The sequence below is a fragment of the Schistocerca gregaria genome, chromosome 10, assembly GCF_023897955.1.
Source record: "Schistocerca gregaria isolate iqSchGreg1 chromosome 10, iqSchGreg1.2, whole genome shotgun sequence".
In the NCBI taxonomy this organism is placed as follows: domain Eukaryota; kingdom Metazoa; phylum Arthropoda; class Insecta; order Orthoptera; family Acrididae; genus Schistocerca; species Schistocerca gregaria.
In genome coordinates this window covers 143976571-144002320 of record NC_064929.1, presented here as the reverse complement: position 1 = coordinate 144002320, position 25750 = coordinate 143976571, and the positions used below count along the sequence as shown (strand labels likewise).

The following is a 25750-nucleotide window of genomic DNA, read 5'->3' as shown; positions in this document are numbered from 1 at the left end:
GGGTATGCTGCCTATCTCATACACTTTGCTCATCAGATAGTAGAGTTTTGTCAGGATCAGGACTGGCTCTCTAAAGACTGTCAGTAGTTCTAATAGAATATTGTTTACTCCCAGGGCCTTGTTTCGACTTAGGTCTTTCAGTGCTCTGTCAAACTCTTCACGCAGTATCATATCTCCTATTTCATCTTCTCCTACATTCTCTTCCATTTCCATAACATTGCCCTCAAGTACATTGCCCTTGTATAGACTCTCTATATACTCCTTCCACCTTTCTGCTTTTCCTTCTTTGCTTAGAACTGGGTTTCCATCTGAGCTCTTGATATTCATACCAGTGGTTTTCTTTTCTCCAAAGGTCTCTTTAATTTTCCTGTATGCAGTATCTATCTTACCCCTAGTGAGATAAGCCTCTACATCCTTACATTTGTCCTCTCGCCATCCCTGCTTAGCCATTTTGCACTTCCTGTCAATCTCATTTTTGAGAGATTTGTATTCCTTTTTGCCTGCTACGTTTACTGCATTTTTATATTTTCTCCTTTTATCAATTAAATTCAATATTTCTTCTGTTACCCAAGGATTTCTACTAGCCCTCGTCTTTTTACCTACTTGATCCTCTGCTGTCTTCACTATTTCATCTCTCAAAGCTACCCATTCTTCTTTTACTGTATTTCTTTTCATCATTCCTGTCAACTGTTCCCTTATGCTCTCCCTGAAACTCTCTACAACCTCTGGTTCTTTCAGCTTATCCAGGTCCCATCACCTTGAATTCCCACCTTTATGCAGGTTCTTCAGTTTTAATCTACAGTTCATAACCAATAGATTGTAGTCAGAGTCCACATCTGCCCCTGGAAATGTCTAACAATTTAAAACCTGGTTCCTAAATCTTTGTCTCACCATTATATAATCTATCTGAAACCTGTCAGCAGCATTTATCAGTCCATTACAAAGCATTAATATGTCAAACACCCAGAGACAATTGATTTTAACATATTTTATAGGATATGCTATGTATTTTAACGTAAAACATTAGACAAAGGTGGAAATGGGTGTAAAATTACTTGGAGTTGTGCAACATTGCAACAGTATTGTGTACCACCCCTTGGAACTGCTAAAAGAAGCATCAATGGCCTAAAGGACACAAGGGCAATTGTATTCTGGGAAACATGCATAATCTGCAGTAGCCGGGCACATTCTGGGGCTAGAGAAACACGAATTTGATTCGACAATATTTATGTTTTATTGAAGTCCAATCATTACTACGTTAGAATGTACCAAAATGCTACATAAATTTAAAAAAAAAAAAAAAAACAACACATATACACACAAAATTAACAGATAAGAAGGCAGCCTGAAACTGGACAAGTCAGAGGATTTAGTGCTAAATAAAGCAAACAGCACTAATTCTCCTGCATTACAAGCTCCATAACACACTGGCATGACTCTGTGATCTTTGGCAGTAGTTGGGTGACATCACGAAAATGGGTGGAACTGACATTTTGAAACACCTATGCAGTGGAGTAGGTGAGTGTCTCAGGTATCAATGCCCAGCCGTTTACCTTGATGGAGTCTCATTTGTGAATGACTGGCAAAAAGGAATTTCGTGTAATCAAATAGAGCCTTGAATATAAAGTGACTTCGAAATGTCACCACAGCCTAGTTAATTAAGTTCTTTAGCTGGTAAGGTATGATTGTGGATTCAGGTACTATAGGGTGCCATCCATTTTTTTCATTGTAATGGCTGAGATATATATTTTCTTTTAATTAATTGTTCTGTATATATGCTTTTCCTCATTTCTAGTGCTTTCCCATGCCATTTTAATAATCTTATGCTAATTTTTTCTTCTGTTTATTCTTTTTTCATATGGAATCTTTGCCCTTGTGATTTTAATCTTTTTACTTATATCTTAATATGTATATGTTTAAAAATACTAATTCGTCAACTAAAAAACAAAAGATGAAATAATATATTTATATTGGCTTTGAATTGGTATTAAAAATATGTTTTCCAACACACTGTACATTTTTTGGCGAGTAATCATCACACAAATATTTAAAACATAAATTCTTCACACACCACAGTCAGAATATAAACATTATCTTACCTCAATCACATTTTTCCTTTATAAATTCAAAGAGAAGCACACTTCCTTAACATTACAAAATACTGTATTTTCATTACATAATGTTGATCTACACCAGGCACACCGAACCATATTACTAGCTGCTGGTGCGTGGTCTGATGCACACAAAGCAAAAATCAGCAACAGTGACTCACCTTTTCCCTCCCAAACTGTATCACAATTCTCTGAGGATCACTCTATGTATGAAGATGTGTGACTCACCCAGGTCAACTGACCTCAGATCTAGTGGGAACATGTAGGGAATTAATGAGGACAATGCATGCACCTGGAGTCACCTCTGACCACTCTCCCTGAGTTCTGAGTATTGGATGAGCAAGCATAAGTCATGCCATAACACTGACGAGCACAGGAGCTGTCCAAATATAACTCTAGCAACAGTGTGATGTTGCAACAGACATTTACAAAACTGTGTTACATGACTGGTTGAGATAGGTGTGTGATGCTGCTGCAATCAGGTATATGCAAATGTCAGTGATCTTCTTACGTCAACTATATTATACTCATTCCAGTAGCGATTTATATGAATCTTTTGTCCACAGAAATCAGGTTTATACCACTTGTACCAAAACCATTATGATATGTAACACATTCTAATAAAATTGTGACGGGAGGATAACAGTCTAATATTTTTGATTTGTCAGAAAAGGCCTTTACATTTACATTTGACACATAACACATGGGTCTTCCTCAACTTATTGTATTGTATTGTATTGTATATTAACCGGGGACCTAGAAACAACGGAGAACTCCGATCCCGCCGCAGCCGCCGTGGTCCACAACCACTCCGCCACCCCACACCGAACCCAGGGTTATTGTGTGGTTCGGCCCCCAGTGGAACCCCCCCCCCCCCCCCCCCCCCCGGGAACGTCTCACACCAGACAAGTGTAACCCCGATGTTTGCGTGGTAGAGTAATGATGGGATACGCGTACATGGAGAATTTGTTTGCACAGCAATTGCTGACATCGTGTAACTGAGGCGGAATAACGGGAACCAGCCCGCATTCGCCGAGGCAGATTGAAAAACGCCTAAAAACCACCCACAGACTGCCTGGTTCACCAGACTGCCTGGTTCACCAGACCTCGACATAAATCCGCTGGGCGGGTTCGTGCCGGGGACCAGGCACTCCTTCCCACCCGAAAAGCCATGCATTAGACCGCACGGCCAACCGGGCAGGCTTTCTCAATTTAAGTCTGAGAAACCTGTTCCCCTCCATTTTTTCAAGCTCTCCTTAACTAACCGTTGTTTCCTCCCTGGTCACAGCAATTGTCTAAGTTAACATAGCATGTTAGTGGAGTTGATGTGACTATCAATACTTTCTTCCCATGATGATTTATGGAAGGAGGACCCAAGTTTGGAATCATGGTGTAATGTGGCACAATCTGTGAGGTTCATGTAGTTTCTGATAAAGACTACTGTCTTACGAAAACGATTAATAACATCCATTTTCTTTTCATTACTCCTTTGAGTTTGGATGCTGTGGTAAAAACAATAACAGATAATGATTTCCCATTTATTTCTCTACAAAAAGTAACAAAATAACTGACTGAACAGTCTTCTTGCTCTGATCATTTTCATTAAGTGTTAGGTAAGTTCACAACGATACTTTCAGTAACAAAGGAAATGCCAACAATGATGAAAATACTGTAAACATGGTAACAATATTAAAAATATGAAAGTTCCTTGTCAAAAGCTGCATAACACATACAAAATAATTATGGAAGACCCATGGATAATTGACTTCTACAAGAAAATTCCACAAAGTTTTTCTTCATAACTCTCTGCAGGTAACCTTTTCCCACAGAGTCCTGTTATGATGAAGTGCACTTGCAAGCACCCATCACCCATCAGTTTCTGTTCCTTACTTGAATATGAGTGCACGACCTAGAAAGAAACAAAGCACACTGAAAATTTTAACTACAGGAACAATTTACTCCTTCAAATATCCAAGGAAGAATGCAACAAGTTGTTTACACCTTACTTATTATTACTGCTACATATAATCAATTACTACTACTATTACTATTACTATTACTAATACTACTATCTGATATCGTAATAATAATTCTTGGTATAATGTCAGTATATAAAGTGAAATGACAATACACTGGCTCATTAATCAAATAATATTTCAAAATTAATGTATAATCCAAGGGCTCCTATCATGATAAAAAAACAATTTGTTTTTCAATGTCTGAGGGGAGAAAAGAATGTTAGCAGTGCATTTCACGAGAGAACTGTACCTTAAAAAGCTGTTGTGTATAATGTGTTTGTAACAGTGACTCATTACAAATTGATAATAGGTATGGAGTACACAACAAAGTGTACTTTTCTGCCCTGTTTATTTGGATATGAGACAATGTTTAATTAAGTGGCTGTTATTGAGTAACAAACAGAGTAAATAAAGAATACATTCAAGTCTTGAAAAGTAATCTTTGGTGCCCATAGTTCAGTAGAACTGTTTCGTTGCTCAGTGACCAGAGAGAGTCAGCCTATGACAGATATTGCCTGAGCAGTTAAGCAGCTAGCAGGTGGTGTGCAATCACAGTAAAAAGCAAATGTGATGGTGGAAGTGCATGGGCTTCCATGGTCAGGGACAATTTGAATAAAACACTTCTGGGCATTAGGCCACATCATTCCGAAATACTAGACACAACTATGAAACTGATGTTTCAACCACCTTTGCAGTGGTCTTCTATAGGGCTACTAAACTTACTTTAGTCATCCTTAACAGTATTGCTACAAAACAGTACGAATATCAGTTCCACAGTTACTTTTATTTCAAAATTAAATGCTCCACTGCCCCAAGTGTTTTAGTCAGAATGTGGGTGCATAATAATCAACAAGTTTGTCGTATTCAATCCAGTGCTTTTCTACATTTGCATCTATACCCTGCAAACCACCACAAAGTGCTCGGCAGAGGATACATCCCACTGTGCCAGTTATTAGGGTTTTTTCCTGTTCCATTCACATATGGAGCATGGGAAGAATGACTGACTGAATCCCTCTGTGTGTGCTGTAATTCTTCTACTCTTGTCCCCACAATCCCCAAGTGAGACCTGTGCAGGGGGTTGTGGTATATTCCCAGCATCATCATTTAAAGCGTGTTCTTGAAACTTTGTTAGTAAACTTCCTTGGGATAGTTAACGGATATCTTGAAGAATCTGGCAGTTCCATTCTTTCAACATCTCAATGACACTCTCCCACAGGTCAAATGAACCTGTGACCATTTGTGCTGCCTTTCTCTTTATATGTTCAATATCCCCCATTTGTCCTATCTGATACAGGTCCCAACCACTTGAGAAATGTTCTAAACCCAGTCGCATGAGAAACATGTAAGCAATCTCCTTTGTAGACTGATTGCACTTCCCCAGTATTCTACCAATAAACAAAAGTGCACTACCTGCTTTACACACCAAAGAGCCTATATGATCATTCCATTTCATATTCCTACAAAGTTTCACACTCAGGTATTTGCATGAGTTGAGTAATTCCAACAGTGACTTGTGGATGTTATACTGACAGGCTTAGGATACTATGTTTTTTTGTTTTGTGAAATCCATAATTTTACATTTTTGAACACTTAAAGCAAGTTGCCAATCTTTGCACCGCTTTGAAATCTTATCATGATCTGACTGCAGATTTATGCAGCTTCTTTCAGATAGTACTTCATTACAGATAAGCACGTCATCTGTAAAACATTTGAGGTTGCTGTTAATACTTTCTACAAGGTCATTAATATACAACATGAATAGCAAGGGTCCAAACACACTTTCTGGGGCACACTCGAAGTTACTTCTACATCTGATGATGACTCACCATCCAAGATAATCTGCTGTGCCCTCCTACCGAAAGATCCTCATTCCAGTCACAAATTTAGATTGGTATCCCATACGATCACATGATAAGCGTAAGTGTGGTACTGCGTCAAATACTTTTTGTAAATAAAGAAATACTGCATCTATCTTTCTGCCTTGAGCCAAAGCTTTCCGTATGTCATGTGAGAAAAGTCTGAATTAGGTTTCGCATGATTGATGTTTTCGGAATTCATGCTGGTTGAGATGGGAAGGACATTATACTCAAGACACCTTATTATGTTTTGAGCTCAGAATATGTTCTAAGATTCTACAACAAATCGATGTCAAGGATATTGGGCAGTAGTTTTGTGGATCACTTCTACAACCCTTCTTGTAAATGGTTGTGACCTGTGCTTTCTTCCTAATACTGGCAGGTCTTTTTGGTTCGAAGGATCCATGATAGATTATAGTTAACAGAGAGGCTAACTCAGCAACAAATTCAGTATTAAATCTGACAGGGATTACATTGCACCCTGGAGCATCATTCAATTTTAATGATTTCAGCTGTTTCTCGGCAACACTGACACTAATCATTATTTCATTCGTCTTTTCAGTGGTACAAAGATTAAATTGAGACAATTGTCCTGGGTTTTTCTTTTAAAGGAACATTCGGAAAGAGAGTTAAGCATTTTAGCATTTGCTTTGCTACCTCCAATTTCAGTTTCTGTTTCATTTGCTAGGAGCTGGACACTAACTTTGGACCCACTAACAGCCTTTACATATGATCAGAATTTCTTTAGGTTTTGTGGAAGATCATTTGATGGTAGTCACTGATGGCTTCATGCATTGCTCTCTAGACAGCCAAACGTGTTTCATTTAACATCTCTCTATCTATACCTCTATCCTTTTTTTCACCTATTCTGCAGTAATCTCTATTTCTTTAGAGTCATTGTATACCATGGGGAATCCCTCCTATAATGAATTGTTCTACTGGATATGTATCTATCCAATGCATGGTCAAGTACCCTTTTAAACATGAGCCGTAGTTCCTCTACATGCTCCTGCCCTGTTCTGAAAGTCTCAAGTTCCTCACTGAAATATGACACTACATATTTTTTTATCTGGTTTACTGAACATGTACAACTTTCTACTTGTTTAGCTGTCTTTTGTACTTCGGTAATCATTGTTGCCACAGTCGCGTTTTATTTTCTATCTATCATAGCAAAATGAAAAAGGTCATTTAATCTTTGGTTTGGGACCTCCGCTGTCTCTATAGCAATTTTATGGATCTTTCTCCACATTGAAGTCATTTTTAGTAGCTCACTTTCCCTCCGCCAAATGGGCTTGACATATAGTTGTTTTTTAAGTTCTTTTACTTCTTGATCATCTAAGGTTGTGGCTTGGGCACTTATGGCCTTAGCTGTTTCTGTGCCCTCAACAAATAAAACAAACAAATTGCATCACTGTCACTGATACCAGTTTCAGTGTGGACGTCCTCATAGAGTTCAGGTCCACTTGTTGCCATTAGCTCAAATACACTTCCATCATGGGTGAGGTTCCAAACGATCTGTTCTATGTAGTTTTCAGAGAAGGCATTCAGTAATGTTTCACTGGATGTCTTATCATGCCCACCACAAACAAATTGTCTAATTTTCCCAATTGATTGTTGGATGATTAAAATGTCCACCAATTACTACAATATGATTGATGAACTTACATACCAGTGAACCGACGTTTTCTCTAAAGTTTACAGTTACATCAAACAATTTCACATCAGCTTCAACTTCTATCTTGCTGGATTGTGACAAATGCAAAACTCCGGCACTTTGCTGCAAACGCTTTAGCAGTTAACCATTAAGATTTTAACTCGCTCTCCTTTGGGAGGAATTTCTTTTGATCTTACACTGATAGTTCTGGATCTGCTACAGCTATCATTACCTGGATTCGATGGAAAGTCGCCTAATCTACAAAATCCTTGTGTGCACCCCACAAACAGACAGCTACATATGTAGTGTGGTCCCTGATGTGCACCTGGCTCATTTAGGGGTCCCTTCAGTTCTCATCCCTATGGCAAAGTCCAGAAGGTCACAGCCTAGCTCATTACAGAATCTTTGAAGTCTCTCGTTCAGCTCTTCCACTTGACTCAAAACCAAAGAGCAATGATTAGTTCTGGCAACAATACTACAAGCTGTAAGCTTCACTGAAACTCCATGCGCAATGCTGGGCTTCTCAACCTTCCCTGCCAGTTGCTGGAATAACCCAAGAGTGACTTCAGAGGCCAATAATGATTTGTTCAAACATGTGGCACAATCTGCAGTTGTTAGCATTGTTTAGTTTAGTTTTTTAGTTATAATTAAATTCTATTTAGTACCTTTACATTCTCGTGGTGTATTAACTGGTTCATACAACTGCAGGTCGAAGTTTGGTTATGACTGATTCCCCAAATTTTAGGGATCAGTTCTATTTTCTTTCAACTACGTCTAGTGTAGTGAAGGGTGCAAATTCAACAGTTGAAGCTAAACAGAGGAAGAAAAGCATGATACACAGGCAAGCACCAAACCTATGATTTCAGTGAAAGAAACTGTTTGTAAAAGGAGAAAAATGACTACTCAGTGAAGAGAATTTCAAAATCTTCAAAACATTTTGTAAGAAAAAGGACACAACAATACAATGAACTCTGTGATAAGACTGCAGGGCAAAGATGCAGATACCAGAGAAAAAGCGCTTGTAGAATAAGTAAACTGCAACACTGGACAATTTCCAGAAAGATAATATTTGTAATTTTATGGATTACCATCACTATCAAACAGATGTAGATAGATCAAGGTTTAGCATCCTGATGGCAATGAAGACTTTAGAGACAAAGCATGAACTCATGTATGACAAGGATGAGGAAGCCATGTACTTTCCAAAAGAACCATCCCAGCAGTTGTCTTAATAGTTTTAAGGAAACCTAAATAAAGATGGCCCTAATGGTTCTGAAGTCCATTCCTCTGGAATGCAAATCCGGTGCCTTGACCACTGCTTTGCTACACCTTGTCAAGTAACCATTATTGGAAAAATGAACATCTGATACTGTGTTGTGTATGACTTCCTCTTTCATTATGGCCTCTGTATGATCTTGTGGAGCATGTTGATGGATTTCTTCTTCTCCCTCAAAACTTCTTTACCCTTTTCTGTCTTCTCTCACACACTTCTTCTGAGAACTTCAGTATCCTTTTCTCTTGTCTGCTCCACTGTCAACACTCCGCGCTTTACTGTCGTTGACATCTGGCGTATTGGCGGTATGCACTTCCATCTCCTATTTTGCTTCCCATTCACCTTGATCCTCATCTCTGAGCAATCTTTCCCAAATTTGGTACAGTTCTTTGACAGGTCTTTGCATCTGTTGTCAGGCCTCTTTATTTTCCTCAATATTTTTCTCTCTCTCTTTCTCTAATTGGTCCATGTCCGGTCTTCCTCATGTTACTACCTCACCTGCATATGATACCACTTAACCACCATTGCCTTACAATGTGTGGTCTTTGTTCTGTATATATTTATTTTACTGTTTGTGTGTGGAGGGGGTGTGGGAGGGGGCATACAGAAAGCTTGCCTTATCTCCATTATCCTCTCTGTTACCACCTCACTGTTCCTGAGATGGTTTGGGAACTCAAATGGGGCTCCCTGGAGGACAGAAAATGTTCTTTTCGCAAAACATTATTGAGAAAATTTAGAGAACTGGCATTTGCAGCTGCTTTCAGAATGATTGCACTGCCGCCAACATACATTTCACATAAGGACTGCTAAGAGAAGAGAAGACATATCAGTAATTGTAGGGAGTCATATAGTCACTCGTTTTCCCCCCATTCCATGTACAAGCAGAACAGAAATGGAAACCGACTAGCAGTAGTACATGATAACCTCCGCTATGCATCATACGGTGGCTTGTGACATATGTATGTAGATGTATTTTATATATATTCTCATAGGTACATAAATTTGGCCACCTTCTGTATGTTACTTTCAGGACTTATCCAAATGCCAGTACGGTGTTTTTATTTTGCTGCATGCAATCCTTAGTCCTACCCATCTAGCTTTCTAACTTAAGTTATACAGTTTCCCATCATCTTCCAACTCATTTACTATCGCTATGTCATGAAAAAAGGGCTGGCGATCCACTTGGGTCCTAGTGTCCTTTTTGTCTCCCATATTCATCTTTGGTATTCCTCTTTGGTTGTTTATTGCTCTTCATTGTTTGATTATTTTTTCCATTGTTATGGTGATCTTGAAAATAGTAAATTTTCTTTGTGTCCAGTACTGAAAGACAGAAGTTGCTTGTTATGCACCAAGATAAGAATTAATAGTGGCTAGATTAATACTGGCTCAAGGTCACTTACTCACCATAGACACATCTTGAGTCGAAAATGGCAGTTTGTAAAGTAATGCAGGTATATGACAGTTTTGTTAACAATTTTGCATTAATGTTTTGTTCAAAAAACAGAGGTGATTATTATATTAAAAACAAAGATTCCAAGACTTACCAAGCGGGAAAGCGCCAATAGACAGACACAATAAAATAACACACAAACACACACACAAAATTTCTAGCTTTCGCAACCAACGGTTGCTTCTTCAGGAAACCGTTGGTTGCGAAAGCTAGAAATTTTGTGTGTGTGTTTGTGTGTTATTTTATTGTGCCTGTCTACCGGCGCTTTCCCGCTTGCTAAGTCTTGGAATCTTTGTTTTTAATATATTTTTCCCATGTGGAAGTTTCTTTCTATTTTATTTACATCATTAGAGGTGATTATTACTAAGAGATGAACAGCGTAACTCTCCCAAAGTGCATTCATCATCTAATAGAAATTCCATTAATTTCAATCCTGTGGCATACACTGTTGTTGAAGAACCAAACAGTTTTTCTAACCTATTACAGACTTTTGTACTTTAACAAACAATGGTTTGTGACAGCAATATGAAGTCTCTACAAAACTGATTGATATTTTATGTCATGATAATTCCAAATTTATGTGAAACTTAATTGATATGCAGTGAACATAGAGTTGGCGAGAAATGTGTAAAATACCTGTGCATGATAAGACAGTGAGGACTGAAAAGTGTGTGTGTGTGTGTGTGTGTGTGTGTGTGTGTGTGTGTGTGTGTGTGTGTGTAAGGGGACAATACTTGAAAAGATGTGGGTGACAAACATTTCACCAAGTTATATCAATGCTGACAGATTTACCTTTTGTAGTTTCACCGATCCTCTGGCCCAACGAGGTCACCTATGACGATCTTCAGTTGGGGCATCAGAGTACGCAACACCTGCAATCCGCCTACGCCAATTCCCTCACAGAAGGAGAGTTTGAGCATCCTCAGGTTGTGGAGGTGTTTCGGGAACAGTCCCAGTGGTAGGACGGACACAATGCTCGAAGTCAAATCCAGCGTTTCTAACTTTTTAAGTCCTAATAGGTGGCGCAATCCTGGACGTAGTCTGTGGAGAAAAAGTTTAGTCCAAATAACTGATACACAGCAAAAGTTTCTACAGTTTAATTAAATGTACTAGTCAGTTGACATCTGATGCATGGAACTACAGTTTTAATACAACGATTTTCAGCTTCTCCCTTGGTTAAAGCTTGGTCAAACGAGGTGTGGGCTGGTCGAATGTACTACTGTTATGTGTCTATGTACAGCTCACTACTCACACACTACCAGTGCAATGACACTGTTGTGGCTTATTGTAATGTATTGTGATGGTGTGAACCCTTACTAAAGAATCTCAGTTCCAAGTTAAATCTACCTATATTTACTTTGTATCATTTAACTGAGGCCCCATCTATAAATACCCAAATCCACAACTCTCATGGATATACCCCTCTTTGTAGATGTTGGTTTATTCGGAGTTATAACTGATTACTTCATTTAATCTTTGAGCTTATATTGTGGTCTAAATAACAGAAAATCTTTACAGAATGTTTGTACTTGGAGAGATAAAAAAATCTACTCACCAAGAGGAGGCAGGAGAACACACACATAAAAGGTATAACAGTTTGCATGCTTTCAGGGCTAGTGGCGGCTTCTTCTGGCAGACAAGTTGAAAGTGAAGGAAGAGGAGAGAAGGGAAAGGGCTGGTGAGGTTTAAGCAGAGGGGCAGAGTTTGGAAAAGTCACCCAGAACCCCGGGTCAGGGTAGACTTACTGGACAGGATGCAAAGGGAAGGTAGTTTGTTTATTTTTAGCTTACAGCATAAATACACATATCTATTACTCTGATATGACTGTATCAGTGTTGCAATCATACACTTCCCCAAAATGAAAACAGATTGTAATATGATGTGACACACAGCACATATAGACTTTGCCTGTTGTGGTAAGACCAAACACTGCCCATCAGCGCATACCTTCAGGTGAGACAGCTTATTTTGTAACGGCAGATTGTGACACTGTTGCAGCTGTATACCATACTTGGAACATTCTTTTAATTCATATTATTCTTTACATTAAATAATGCTGCAGGCCAAATTTACACAGGACTAGCGATCCACACTGGCTTTGCAAGGGTAGCACTAAGTGCCATACGGCTGGATGACTTGTCTGATGTTGCGATAATTTTGTTTATGGGGCAGTGCTTAGGGTTATGATTAAAAACCAAAGAACACTGTTAGGTTATGGAAAATTAACTCCAGATTTTAACAAGGGTGTTGAACAAAGTTTGTTGAGTTTAGCCTCTAGAAGAAGCTCTCTCTTAAAAGCTTACTGTTTACTTTTAACTGTAGCCCAGCAGATTTTATCTGCATATTTAATATATTTCTTTGTATACAACATTGATTAGGTGCAAAAATGAACATATTACTTAATGATGTCATACGTGGCAGGGCCATGTACAACTTACTATATAACAAACACTGCACACTTAGTTCAATTCCAGCAATGTTCAGTGTCTGGACTTGTGCTTTGTTAATTGTAAGTGTAATGGGGAATTGGAGCCATCTGAACTGGAAAGGTAAGTCTGTGGGTATTATTGGTGTTCCTGGTATCAAAACAGTTTGTCCAGCACTCAATCAAAATATTTTTGACACTGGTTATTCAGTGCTTTGTTCTGCTGGAAAATTGAGATGTGTTCAAATTTCTCAATAAAATAATAGGTGCACCTACATTTAGTATTAATTCATGCAGTAGAGTTTCAGGCAGCATCGATTTAAAAATTCAGTAGGGTGATGCACTGCTTCCTCTTTACCTGAGACCATGTCAACACAGTAATGAATTTGTGATAGGGCCTCAAACTTGGACAGAATTAAATCATTTACTCTACTGACTTGTTCATTTGAATGAAATTAACAATATAAGGCAAAAGGTAATACTGCTGCTTGCCATAAAGATGACACATTGAAGTGCAGACAGAAACAACGGAAACACTGTTACACATTTAACTTTGACCCAAAGCCTTTTTCAAAACAAGGAAACACTCACACAAGCAAGCACACCTCACGCACACATGACTGCAATCCCACACCAGAATGCAACTGGGAAATGGATAACAGGATACTGGTTGGGGAGAGAAGAGTGCTCTCCAGTGGAGCATGAAGGAGGCATGACAAGACTCTTGATAACACTTCTGATTGATTCCTCCCCTACCGGCATTACCCACCCCAGTACAAAGTGCCAAGCTATATTGCAGATGTAGTTCTTTGCTTAAGCATTGCCCTCAATAATATTTACATAATACAAAAATATGTGGAAAGACAAGCATTGAATTAAATATTCCCAGAATCGCAGTGACTGTCAAGTGCAACTAAGTGCTGTGCAGTTGCTGGGCCTCTTCCTACATGGGCGTAGCACCATCTGCGATGCCATTGGTGCTCTGCCTGTCACTGTATAAGCCAGTGTTTTCATCATGCATCTGCCTTACCTCTTTAATCTTGGGATGAGCAGCTTGCATACCGTGCTCAGCTGCAAACCGCTGTCTATACTGAAGGTGTTATTGGGTATTTTGGTCTCTATAGCTTCTGAAATGAGGATATTTTGGTATCTACAGCTTCTGTAATTACGCTATACTACGCACCATTAGTCTTTAAGATGATAGAGGTGTCACTAAATGTAATTATACAACAAATGGCAAAAACAAGGCACTTTTTGTTCCCCTCATTCATACAGTTCAGCTTGTGGGTACCTCTAAAAAGTGCCTGCAATATTTGTTTGTTGCAGCTACTCTCGCACAACACTTCTCATGGGCAGTTAAGTTGTGTTAAGTTTTTGGCGTCAGAGATTCCACTGAATGAACCTGGTACCGGAACAGTCCACTTTTCTGAGGGGTAGTGGTGGTCAAAAGTGTGCAGGTCTGTATGAGTGTGTTTTCTGCACAGACTGCACCTGTATGGATTTTGGTCAACAAAGATGTCACGGAAGAGTGAGGTACAGTCTTTTTTTACCTCCGTCATGAACTTGAAGGCAGTGTCGTCCCCTCCCTTGACACTTTACCCACAAAAACCCTGTGGATTTCTGAGCCCCAGCATATACAAAACTTGTTCACATATGCATGTATCTGCACACTTCTGGCAACCACCGCCATCTGCTCCAAAGGCGAACTTTACACAAGGCCTGAACTGCATATAAAAAGCATTTTGTGAGAATAGATGTAACAGACAAATATTTCGCATGCTCTACTGTCATGATGATCACATGAAAGTGGTTGAAGGACAGGGCAAATGACAATGGGTGACAAGCTGTTGGATGTCCATACTTAATTCAGAATGTTGGTGTCGACAGCTTGCCTTTGCTGTAAAGCAGCGTATCGTAGCACACAATTCAGAGCACATTGTTGAATGTGGGGCTGTGCAGCAGATGGTCTTTGCGTGTCTCAATGTTGACCCAGAACATTATTGTGGACTACCTGTGTCCATTCATGCTCAATGTCTTCACTGACGGCAATGGTACCTTCTAGCAGGATAACTGTCAGTATTACAAGGCCAGAACTGTAGTACTGTGGCTTGAGAAGCATGACAGAGAACTCACGTGAATATCTCAGCCAACAAAGTCATTTGATTTGGAACTGATGGACCACATCTAGAATGATATCTGCATGCACATACCACCATCTCTTAATTTACAGGAACTGTGCGACGTGTGTAGACATCTGGTGCCACGAAACGCTGGAAACCTACCGAGGACTTGTCGAATCCGTACCGTGCAGAACTTGTACTGTACTCGATTCCTGGGTGGCCCTGCGCGCTACTAAATAGGTGGTCATAATTTTTTGGCTCATTTGTACAGACGCAAGGTGTGATCAAAAAGTAAAGCGATGTTTTCAAAATTCATGGGCTTTATACATCCAATTTAAAAAAAAAAAAAGTTTTTTTTTTATCTTGTTGGGAGACATATTCTGGATGGAGATTTATATTTTCAGCCTTTTTGAATAATTAGTTTTCAAAAAAGATGGATCAAAGAATTTGCATTAAATTTTGCTTGTAAAATTGAATTACCTTGGACACCCTAGCACATCAATTACTGATGACAATGTGGCGGAAGTAAAGAAAAGGTTCTGAAGAATCACTGAATCACCATCAGAGAGTTTTCTGATGGTGTCTGCATATCCTACAGCTCATACCAAAAGCATTTTGTTTGGATGTTTATCGCATGAAATGTGTAGCAGCAAAGTTTCTTCCGAAATATTCGAATCTCAACCAAAAACAACTTAATGTAGACATCACTCATGAATTGCTGTCTGAAGTCAACAACAATCCAGAGCTTCTAAATACAGTTACAACAGTTTGTTGCATCCCAAGTGTGGGTTTTACTTGAGACTGAATGTCACATTTCATAACAACAGATTAGGTGATTGGCCGTAGTGCGAGGGAGACTTTTGAACTAGCTAAGAAGTTACAATCTCTGGTGTAAAGGTAGATAGGCTGGGAGATAATAGAAGTAACTCTCCAGAAACATCATTCAACAATCTGACGATTATTCAGAATACACAGAATGAAATCCTATCTGCTCTGGCTGAGATGTTTCCAATGAGCAGCCAAGTCTGATACAGAGACTGCAAATGACAGTTGTCGTTCCGTCTGCTCTTCACATGCGACCCATACGACTAATCCAGAGTCCCACATCTGCTGCCCATCTGATCATTAGCTCCAGATGCTAACTCTGCAACGAGCCCTGGCTCTCCCTCCAGCTCCTTGCATCAGACCTCTGTCTAGCACTCTTCTACCAATCTTCTGCCTACCGATCTCTCTCTCAGAGTGTCTTGCTGACAAGTTTTGTATACTTCTCCCCTTTGACCCTGCTGGCTAGTGCCATGACATAATGTGTACTGTTCTTCAGAGGCTGAGAGGAAGGGTAGAGATGCCTCTCTTAACAGGGTCACACACTGCATCCTAAGCCCTGTATAGGCTGCTCATGACGTAGTGCTGTGCCCACCAGAAGACCCTCTCTCTTTCTCCCTCTCAGCACATGCTCTCTCTCTCTCTCACCAGAAGTGCTGTTCGCCTATTAACTTTAGCCCTAATCCTTGCCAAGCACCCTGTTGTCAGAGATACACAGAGCCCTCTTTGTGCCTTTATAGCTTATAGCTTTTAATTCTTTATCAAACTGGCTGCCCACCAGCCTGGCGTCAGCCAGCCAGCCCACTTCCAGGTCTGTCGCTCCTCTCGCCACGCCTAAATACATTACTGTTGCTTCTTTTAATATTATAGTTTCCCTTTTTGTTATTTACAATGCCTCAACAGTTCCTTGTTTTGTTATTAACAATGCAATTCACGCCTGGCTCCACTCATGGATATAACAAGTTGATGAAACATGGGTATATGTGTATGACATTGAAACCAAGGCCCAATCATCCCAGTGGAAACTATCGGAAGAGCCAAGACTCAAAAAAATTTGACAAGTTCGATCACATGTGGTTCTCCTCACTGTTTTCTTTGATTACAATGGGATCACAACCACTTGTGGGAATTGTGTCATGATAATACCCCCTCTCACACCTCAGTGCTTGTTTGCTATTTTTTGGCAAAAAACAAAACTGTTATGTTGCCTCAGCCACTCTGTTCACCAGACAGGAGCCCCTTTGATTTTTATTTCTATTCTCACTGCTGAAGAGACCCATGAAAGGACACAATTTTTCCACCATTGATGAGCTAAAAACAGAATCGCTGAAGAAGCTGAACACTAGAATGAAAAGTGCTTCCAAGATTGGAAACAGTGCTGGCATAAGTGTATTATATTTGAATGTGAAATGCTTAGTACTCCTGATAGACACATACAAGAAGGAACTATCACACACACACACACACACACACACACACACACACACACACACACACCTGGACATGTCCTGGCACTGGAGCTGGAGGTTTCGCAGCCCCGGGCAGCACCTGGCGATGGCCGTGATGGCGCCTCCACCCAGCGAGCAGCAGTTGGACAGGTCCAGTGTCTCCAGCCCACTGCCCAGCAACTGGAGCCCTGCATCTGAGATCTGCCTGCAGCCGCCAAGCAGAAGCTCGCACAGCTCCAAGCAAGACCGACAGATTGCCAACAGTGCGTCGTCGTCTACGGCCAGGCCACTGCTGCGCAAGTCCAGCTTCTTCTGAAAACCAATAACACGTTTGCTTACTTCTCACCGTCTTCTCAAATTAACCTGTTCACTGTTTTCTCCTAGCACCAGTCCGATATGTGCCAAGTGTACAGGACACCAAGTTGCCTGTGAGCACAATGGAGTAGGTCCTCATGTCAGTGGTGACAGGGATATACAGGGTGGGTCCAGAAACTAATGTGCTGCAATTTTTTGTGATTTGACTACATGTTGTAGAGTGGCTAGATCGTTTTTGGGGGACCATTAGCTTCCCAGCAGTAGGTCACTCAATTGCCTTCATCCTCTTGCAGGGTTAGGGTGGCTTCTTTCACAAACCTCTATGTAGTAGTTGTGTCAAACTCACAATACCGAAAACTTTAGGCAATACTATGCAAAAAAGCTTCGCGAGAAGCTCAACAAGACACCACTGGAAACTTTTGGAATGCTCAAGGAAGGCTTGGGGGATGACTTCCTTTCCAGATCACAGTCAAACAGGTGGCACATGATGTTTAAAGACGTGCAGGGCACATGTCAACATCGTGAATGGATGACCGTGCGACTTGTGTGTGCCAGTTACTGAATTCAGACCATCGAATGAGTGTTTGCTTGATTTCAGAAATGTTGGACTTGCCAAAAACTGTTCTCCATGAGACTGTATTGGTAAACTCTGCCATGTGGAAGATTTGCACAAAACTTGTGCCTAGACTTTTGACCAATGATCAAAATCAACACCAAGTGGAAGTGTGTGAAGAATTCTAGCAACTCTGTGAAGATGATCCCAATTTCCTCGACAACATGACCAATTGGGGATGTCACGGGTCTTTCAGTATAACTCAGAGTCAAAGCAGCAGAGTGCAGAATGGCACACAATATCTTCGCTGCACCAGAAAAGCCTTGCATGAACAAGTCCAGGATGAAGTCCATGCGCATTGTGGTAATTTTTTTTAATGGCTCTGAGCACTATGCAACTTAACATCTGTGGTCATCAGTCCCCTAGAACTTAGAACTACTTAAATCTAACTAACCTAGGAACATCACACACATCCATGCCCGAGGCAGAATTTGAACCTGCGACTGTGGAGTTTTTATAATGCAAAGGAGATAGTACACTATGAGTTGTTACCCCCTGTAAGGCAGTGCTCCAGAGGCTGAATCACAGAGTTGCCCACGTTCACAAGGAGTTCCGTGCATTGTGGAAACTGCACCATGACAACATGCTGGCTCACACCACTTTGTTGTTACACTCTACCTAATACATAGCAAGTGTGACAAAAGTGCCACAGCTGCCCTACAGTCCCGACATGGCCCTGGGAGACATTTTTTGTTTTTGTTTCTTTGGCTGAAAAGGGACCTCAAAGGAAAGCATCTTTAGTCATGGACAATGTGCACGTTACTTTGTTGGCTTCCCTGAAGAGCATCTGATTGAGATGTTCCAGAAAGCTTGTTATGCAGAGAAATAATAATGGCAAAAATGTAATGCTGCAGAAGGGTCATGCTTAAACAATTCTGTCATTCACATTGAGTCTGTTTATTCTAACGATGTGGTTTACATTGTGACCCTCCAGAAAGCATTTTTAACCATTCAAGCCAGTAGTTCACATTCTCAAACCTAGGCAGCAGTTTACATGGCCGGCTGGTGCAGGAATTCAGTATTTTAGTTCAATGGTTCCTGCTCAGGAGTTATTTCTTGAACCTGCCAATACTCTTGCCATGTTCAATACAACAGTTCTTGCCTGATCACCAAATTAAGCAATGTTGGGTCCGGTTAGTACTTGGATGGGTGCCTATCTGGGAGCACCAGATGCTGTTAGCTCAGGGACACACACGTCATCGAAATGGCATGCAAATTAAACACTTGCATGAGGCCTTTAAGCCATATGACATTATTATTATTATTATTATCATTATCTGTCAAAAGTTAATCAAACCTTCAGGAACTGTTAACAACAGACCTTTAACACGTTTAAAATGTACATGATCGGTGTGATGAACTTTGATGCACTCTTAGAAACAAAGCCTTACACATAAGTCTCTTCCCATGAGTTTCTGGCAGTTCTGTTCAAATAAACATCTTGCAATTCACAGTGCATCTACCTATGTCATTTCAATGGTACAGCAAATGATAAATACATCATACTGTGAAATATTTAGTAGCCTTTTCAATATTTTAACCTACAACTTACACTTTTTTTTTTCTTTTCCTGGAGGACAGTTTCTAGTCCGTAACTTCTTTTGACTCGCTCTTTTTCGGATAAAAATTTATGTGATACATCAGCATACACATATCTCTACACTAAACTGATGAAGCGATGTTGCTTGTTGTCTGCAGGCAGTAGAGCAATGTGGTGTCCTGTAACAGACCACAGATGGCGAAGATGTGCTTGGGTTACTGCCGATGCAATTGCCCACAGCACCCAAGTACATACTCAGATTACCAGTCTAAAAGTTTTAATCTGAACACCTGTCTAATGCACAATAGATGCGAGTAGCATAGGTTATGGATATTTGAAAGAAACTGATAATTTACAGTCATGTCAAAATAAACAGAGAGGGAACTGAGGCAGAAAACCTATCTGCTCTTGAGTAGAATCAAATAACAAGAGAGGCACATGACAGAACTATACACTACAAAAGAGAGAGAGAGAGAGAGAGAGAGAGAGAGAGAGAGAGAGAGAGATAGAGAGAGCACGTGGATCTCAGTGCAGGAAGATAATGCTGGACTATGCTGTGAGTCATTAAGGACTCTTGAACTGTTCTCCATCTTTGGTCCATCAATTTGGCTCTTATGTAGCCAGCATGTGTGCCTTGCTAGAACAACAGCATACACAATACTAAATCTTAAAGAGAAACATAAACAGACAACTTATTCAGTGCTACAACAATGGTAAGAGTAACATATGGAGAGGAAATAATAACTGTGGTAGAAACTTAAAAAATGTTAGGTGCCCATATGGATAAGAATTTTAAACTGGAAAAAACACATTTTATAATTCCCAAACAACTTAGTTTAGCCATATTTATGTTTTGAATTATTACAAATCTTTCGGAGAGACAAATCCTTAAGTTAACATATTTTTCGTATTTTCACTCAATAATGCAATATGGAGTAATTTTTTGGAGTAACTCATATTTAATACAGAACATCTTCACAGCTCAGAAAAGTGCTGTAAGGATAATATATGGCACTCATTCACAATCATCTTGAAGACATCTGTTTAGGGAGTCAGGTATTTTGACTACTGCATCACAGTCTATTTACTCCCTCGTGAAGTTTGTTGTAAATAATCAACTACAGTTCAAAATGAATAACAATATACATAATCACAAAACCAACAAAAAATAATGACATTCATTAATCTACATTAAGACTAATTTGGCCCGAAAAGCAGTGCACAATGCTGCAACCAAAATTTTTGATCACATATCAAATCATACAACACAAAACTGCCTTTATTATGGTGTATTGATAAGTTATACGTTTTAGACAATCGTGAACGCAACCTTCCACTGAAGATGCCTTGTAGATAATAAAGGCGAAATGCATATGGCATGAAAATTGTGTTTCATTCAGTTGTAGTCAGACGGTCCAAAAACAATATACGGTGATATTACACCCCACTGAGGAGGACAAGACTACAAAGTTAAACAAAATTGCCTGTCACAATCACAAGTAAAACCTAATTTCTCTATGCTGTAAATGGACTATTATTCAATATATCTGATCTTCTTTCAAAATAATTTGATATTACACCCTCCCCCTTCCCCCCACCACTGAGTAGGTATGCAAGCACCTTGGCTGACTAGAGTTTTACTGCCACATAGTATAAACAGGCTGTTATTATGACAGCAGCGCACGCCAAAGATACAGAGAAGACGAGCTCCATGATGACACATAGATGCTGTTCTTGTTTGGCACTTAATTATTGTTACTTGGTTTTTTAGGTTGATTAGGAAGTCTATCACAATAGTAATAAGTCTTTTGCATTAGCTCAGTTGAGCAAAGTGTAATATAAAATGGAATAATATATTAATCAAACAATGGAAAATCCAAGATGGAATGTGACACTATTATGAAAAGGAAAGTTGCTTCTCACCATATAGCGGAGATGCTGAGTCGCAGATAGGCACAACAAAAAGACTGTCACAAATAAAGTTTTTGGCCATTAAGGTATTCGTGAATAACACACACACACACACACACACACACACACACACACACACACACACACACACAGCTCACATACATGACTGCACGATAATATATTAATGGAATAACATATTAATATATATTAATTACCAGAAAAAAATATTGGCTGCATTTTTAAGTCATAATGATGAAAACAAAAATCATAATTAATTTTTTCTGAGTTAATTACCTTTCTTCAAATTGAGCCAGCTATCTGAAAGGAAAATCTCAAGAATGGGAACCATTATACTGGCAGACATAACAGTTAAATTTGAAAACAAACTGAAAACGTTTCTCGTTGAAAACTCCATCTATTTCGCAGCAGAATTTCTATTTTTTGTAGTCTGTAAAATGTGGTGAGTAGGAATTACTAAGTCAAATCTGTGTTAAAAAGTAACGCGCCTTGTTAAATGGTCAGAATGTAGCCATATTTACAAATTAATTTTTAATGTGAATGATGACTCATTCCATACCATTACAATTAGTCATACAAATGATCCATGGAACAACAATTGATCCATGCAACATGAAACTAATTACATCTTGTTTTGTGAAATTTATGTTGGCCATTAAGGCGTTTGTGAATAACACACACACACACACACACACACACACACACACACACACACACACACACACACACAGCTCACATACATGACTGCACGCCCCATGAACCATGGACCTTGCCGTTGGTGGGGAGGCTTGCGTGCCTCAGCGATACAGATGGCCGTACCGTAAGTGCCACCACAACGGAGGGGTATCTGTTGAGAGGCCAGACAAACGTGTGGTTCCTGAAGAGGGGCAGCAGCCTTTTCAGTAGTTGCAGGGGCAACAGTCTGGATGATTGACTGATCTGGCCTTGCAACATTAACCAAAACGGCCTTGCTGTGCTGGTACTGCGAACGGCTGAAAGCAAGGGGAAACTACAGCCGTAATTTTTCCCGAGGACATGCAGCTTTACTGTATGATTAAATGATGATGGCATCCTCTTGGGTAAAATATTCCGGAGGTAAAATAGTCCCCCATTCGGATCTCCGGGCGGGGACTACTCAGGAGGATGTCGTTATCAGGAGAAAGGAAACTGGCGTTCTACGGATCGGAGCGTGGAATGTCAGATCCCTTAATCGGGCAGGTAGGTTAGAAAATTTGAAAAGGGAAATGGATAGGTTAAAGTTAGATATAGTGGGAAGTAGTGGAGTTCGGTGGCAGGAGGAACAAGACTTCTGGTCAGGTGACTACAGGGTTATAAACACAAAATCAAATAGGGGTAATGCAGGAGTAGGTTTAATAATGAATAGGAAAATAGGAATGCGGGTAAGCTACTACAAACAGCATAGTGAACGCATTATTGTGGCCAAGATAGATACGAAGCCCACACCTACTACAGTAGTACAAGTTTATATGCCAACTAGCTCTGCAGATGATGAAGAAATTGAAGAAATGTACGATGAAATAAAAGAAATTATTCAGATAGTGAAGGGAGACGAAAATTTAATAGTAATGGGTGACTGGAATTCGAGTGTAGGAAAAAGGAGAGAAGGAAACATAGTAGGTGAATATGGATTGGGGCTAAGAAATGAAAGAGGAAGCCGCCTAGTAGAATTTTGCACAGAGCACAACTTAATCATAGCTAACACTTGGTTTAAGAATCATGAAAGAAGGTTGTATACGTGGAAGAACCCTGGAGATACTAAAAGGTATCAGATAGATTATATAATGGTAAGACAGAGATTTAGGAACCAGGTTTTAAGTTGTAAGACATTTCCAGGGGCAGATGTGGACTCTGACCACAATCTATTGGTTATGACCTGTAGATTAAAACTGAAGAAACTGCAAAAATGTGGGAAATTAAGGAGATGGGACCTGGATAAACTGAAAGAACCAGAGGTTGTACAGAGATCCGAGAGAGAGCATAAGGGAACAATTGACAGGAGTAGGGGAAAGAAATACAGTAGAAGAAGAATGGGTAGCTCTGAGGGATGTAGTAGTGAAGGCAGCAGAGGATAAAGTAGGTACAAAGACGAGGGCTGCTAAAAATCCTTGGGTAACAGAAGAAATATTGAATTTAATTGATGAAAGGAGAAAATATAAAAATGCAGTAAATGAAGCAGGCAAAAAGGAATACAAACGTCTCAAAAATGAGATCGACAGGAAGTGCAAAATGGCTAAACAGGGATGGCTAGAGGACAAATGTAAGGATGTAGAAGCTTATCTCACTAGGGGTAAGATAGATACTGCCTACAGGAAAATTAAAGAGACCTTTGGAGATAAGAGAACCACGTGTATGAACATCAAGAGCTCAGATGGCAGCCCAGTTCTAAGCAAAGAAGGGAAGGCAGAAAGGTGGAAGGAGTATATAGAAGGTTTATACAAGGGTGATGTACTTGAGGACAATATTATGGAAATAGAAGAGGATGTAGATGAAGACGAAATGGGAGATACGATACTGCGTGAAGAGTTTGACAGAGCACTGAAAGACCTGAGTCGTAACAAGGCCCCCGGAGTAGACAACATTCCATCAGAACTACTGACGGCCTTGGGAGAGCCAGTCATGACAAAAAACTACCAGCTGGTGAGCAAGAAGTATGAGACAGGCGAAATACCCTCAGACTTCAAGAAGAATATAATAATTCCAATCCCAAAGAAAGCAGGTGCTGACAGATGTGAAAATTACCGAACTATCAGTTTAATAAGCCACGGCTGCAAAATACTAACGCGAATTCTTTACAGACGAATGGAAAAACTGGTAGATGCAGACCTCGGGGAGGATCAGTTTGGATTCCGTCGAAATGTTGGAATACGTGAGGCAATACTGACCTTACGACTTATCTTAGAAGAAAGATTAAGAGAAGGCAAACCTACGTTTCTAGCATTTGTAGACTTAGAGAAAGCTTTTGACAATGTTGACTGGAATACTCTTTTTCAAATTCTAAAGGTGGCAGGGGTAAAATACAGGGAGCGAAAGGCTATTTATAATTTGTACAGAAACCAGATGGCAGTCATAAGAGTCGAGGGGCATGAAAGGGAAGCAGTGGTTGGGAAAGGAGTGAGACAGGGTTGTAGCCTCTCCCCGATGTTATTCAATCTGTATATTGAGTAAGCAGTAAAGGAAACAAAAGAAAAATTTGGAGTAGGTATTAAAATTCATGGAGATGAAGTAAAAACTTTGAGGTTCGCCGATGACATCGTAATTCTGTCAGAGACGTCAAAGGACTTGGAAGAGCAGTTGAACGGAATGGACAGTGTCTTGAAAGGAGGATATAAGATGAACATTAACAAAAGCAAAATGAGGATAATGGAATGTAGTCAAATTAAATCGGGTGATGCTGAGGGAATTAGATTAGGAAATGAGACACTTAAAGTAGTAAAGGAGTTTTGCTATTTAGGAAGTAAAATAACTGATGATGGTCGAAGTAGAGAGGATATAAAATGTAGACTGGCAATGGCAAGGAAAGCGTTTCTGAAGAAGAGAAATTTGTTAACATCAAATATAGATTTATGTATCAGGAAGTCGTTTCTGAAAGTATTTGTTTGGAGTGTAGCCATGTATGGAAGTGAAACATGGATGATAACTAGTTTGGACAAGAAGAGAATAGAAGCTTTCGAAATGTGGTGCTACAGAAGAATACTGAAGATAAGGTGGATAGATCACGTAACTAATGAGGAGGTATTGAATAGGATTGGGGAGAAGAGACGTTTGTGGCACAACTTGACTAGAAGAAGGGATCGGTTGGTAGGACATGTTTTGAGGCATCAAGGGATCACAAATTTAGCATTGGAGGGCAGCGTGGAGGGTAAAAATCGTAGACGGAGACCGAGAGATGAGTACACTAAGCAGATTCAGAAGGATGTAGGTTGCAGTAGGTACTGGGAGATGAAGCAGCTTGCACAGGATAGAGTAGCATGGAGAGCTGCATCAAACCAGTCTCAGGACTGAAGACAACAACAACAAATGTTCTGTTTGTCTCTCATTTATAACTAACATAAAAAACAGACCCTGAGTTTATGATTAACAACTAGTGTATGATCAAAAGACAGAAGGTATTCAGAGTATGCTATATGCACTTTTCCAAAGATCCAAAATATACTA

At 39.8% G+C, this 25750-nt stretch overlaps 1 protein-coding gene across 1 annotated transcript in view; it reads right to left on the bottom strand.

Annotated features, from left to right (window-relative positions):
- Positions 1-3555: 3555 nt before the first annotated feature.
- LOC126293437 (F-box/LRR-repeat protein 20-like) overlaps positions 3556-25750 on the bottom strand; it is a 68184-nt gene continuing 45989 nt past the window's right edge. Inside the window, exons 6-8 of the mRNA XM_049986666.1 lie at positions 17227-17489; positions 11155-11403; positions 3556-4020 (exon numbers count right to left, since the gene is read on the bottom strand). Of these exons, the coding sequence (XP_049842623.1) occupies positions 11166-11403; positions 17227-17489 (501 nt within the window). The 3' untranslated portion in view covers positions 3556-4020; positions 11155-11165. The remainder of the gene's footprint in view (positions 4021-11154; positions 11404-17226; positions 17490-25750) is intronic.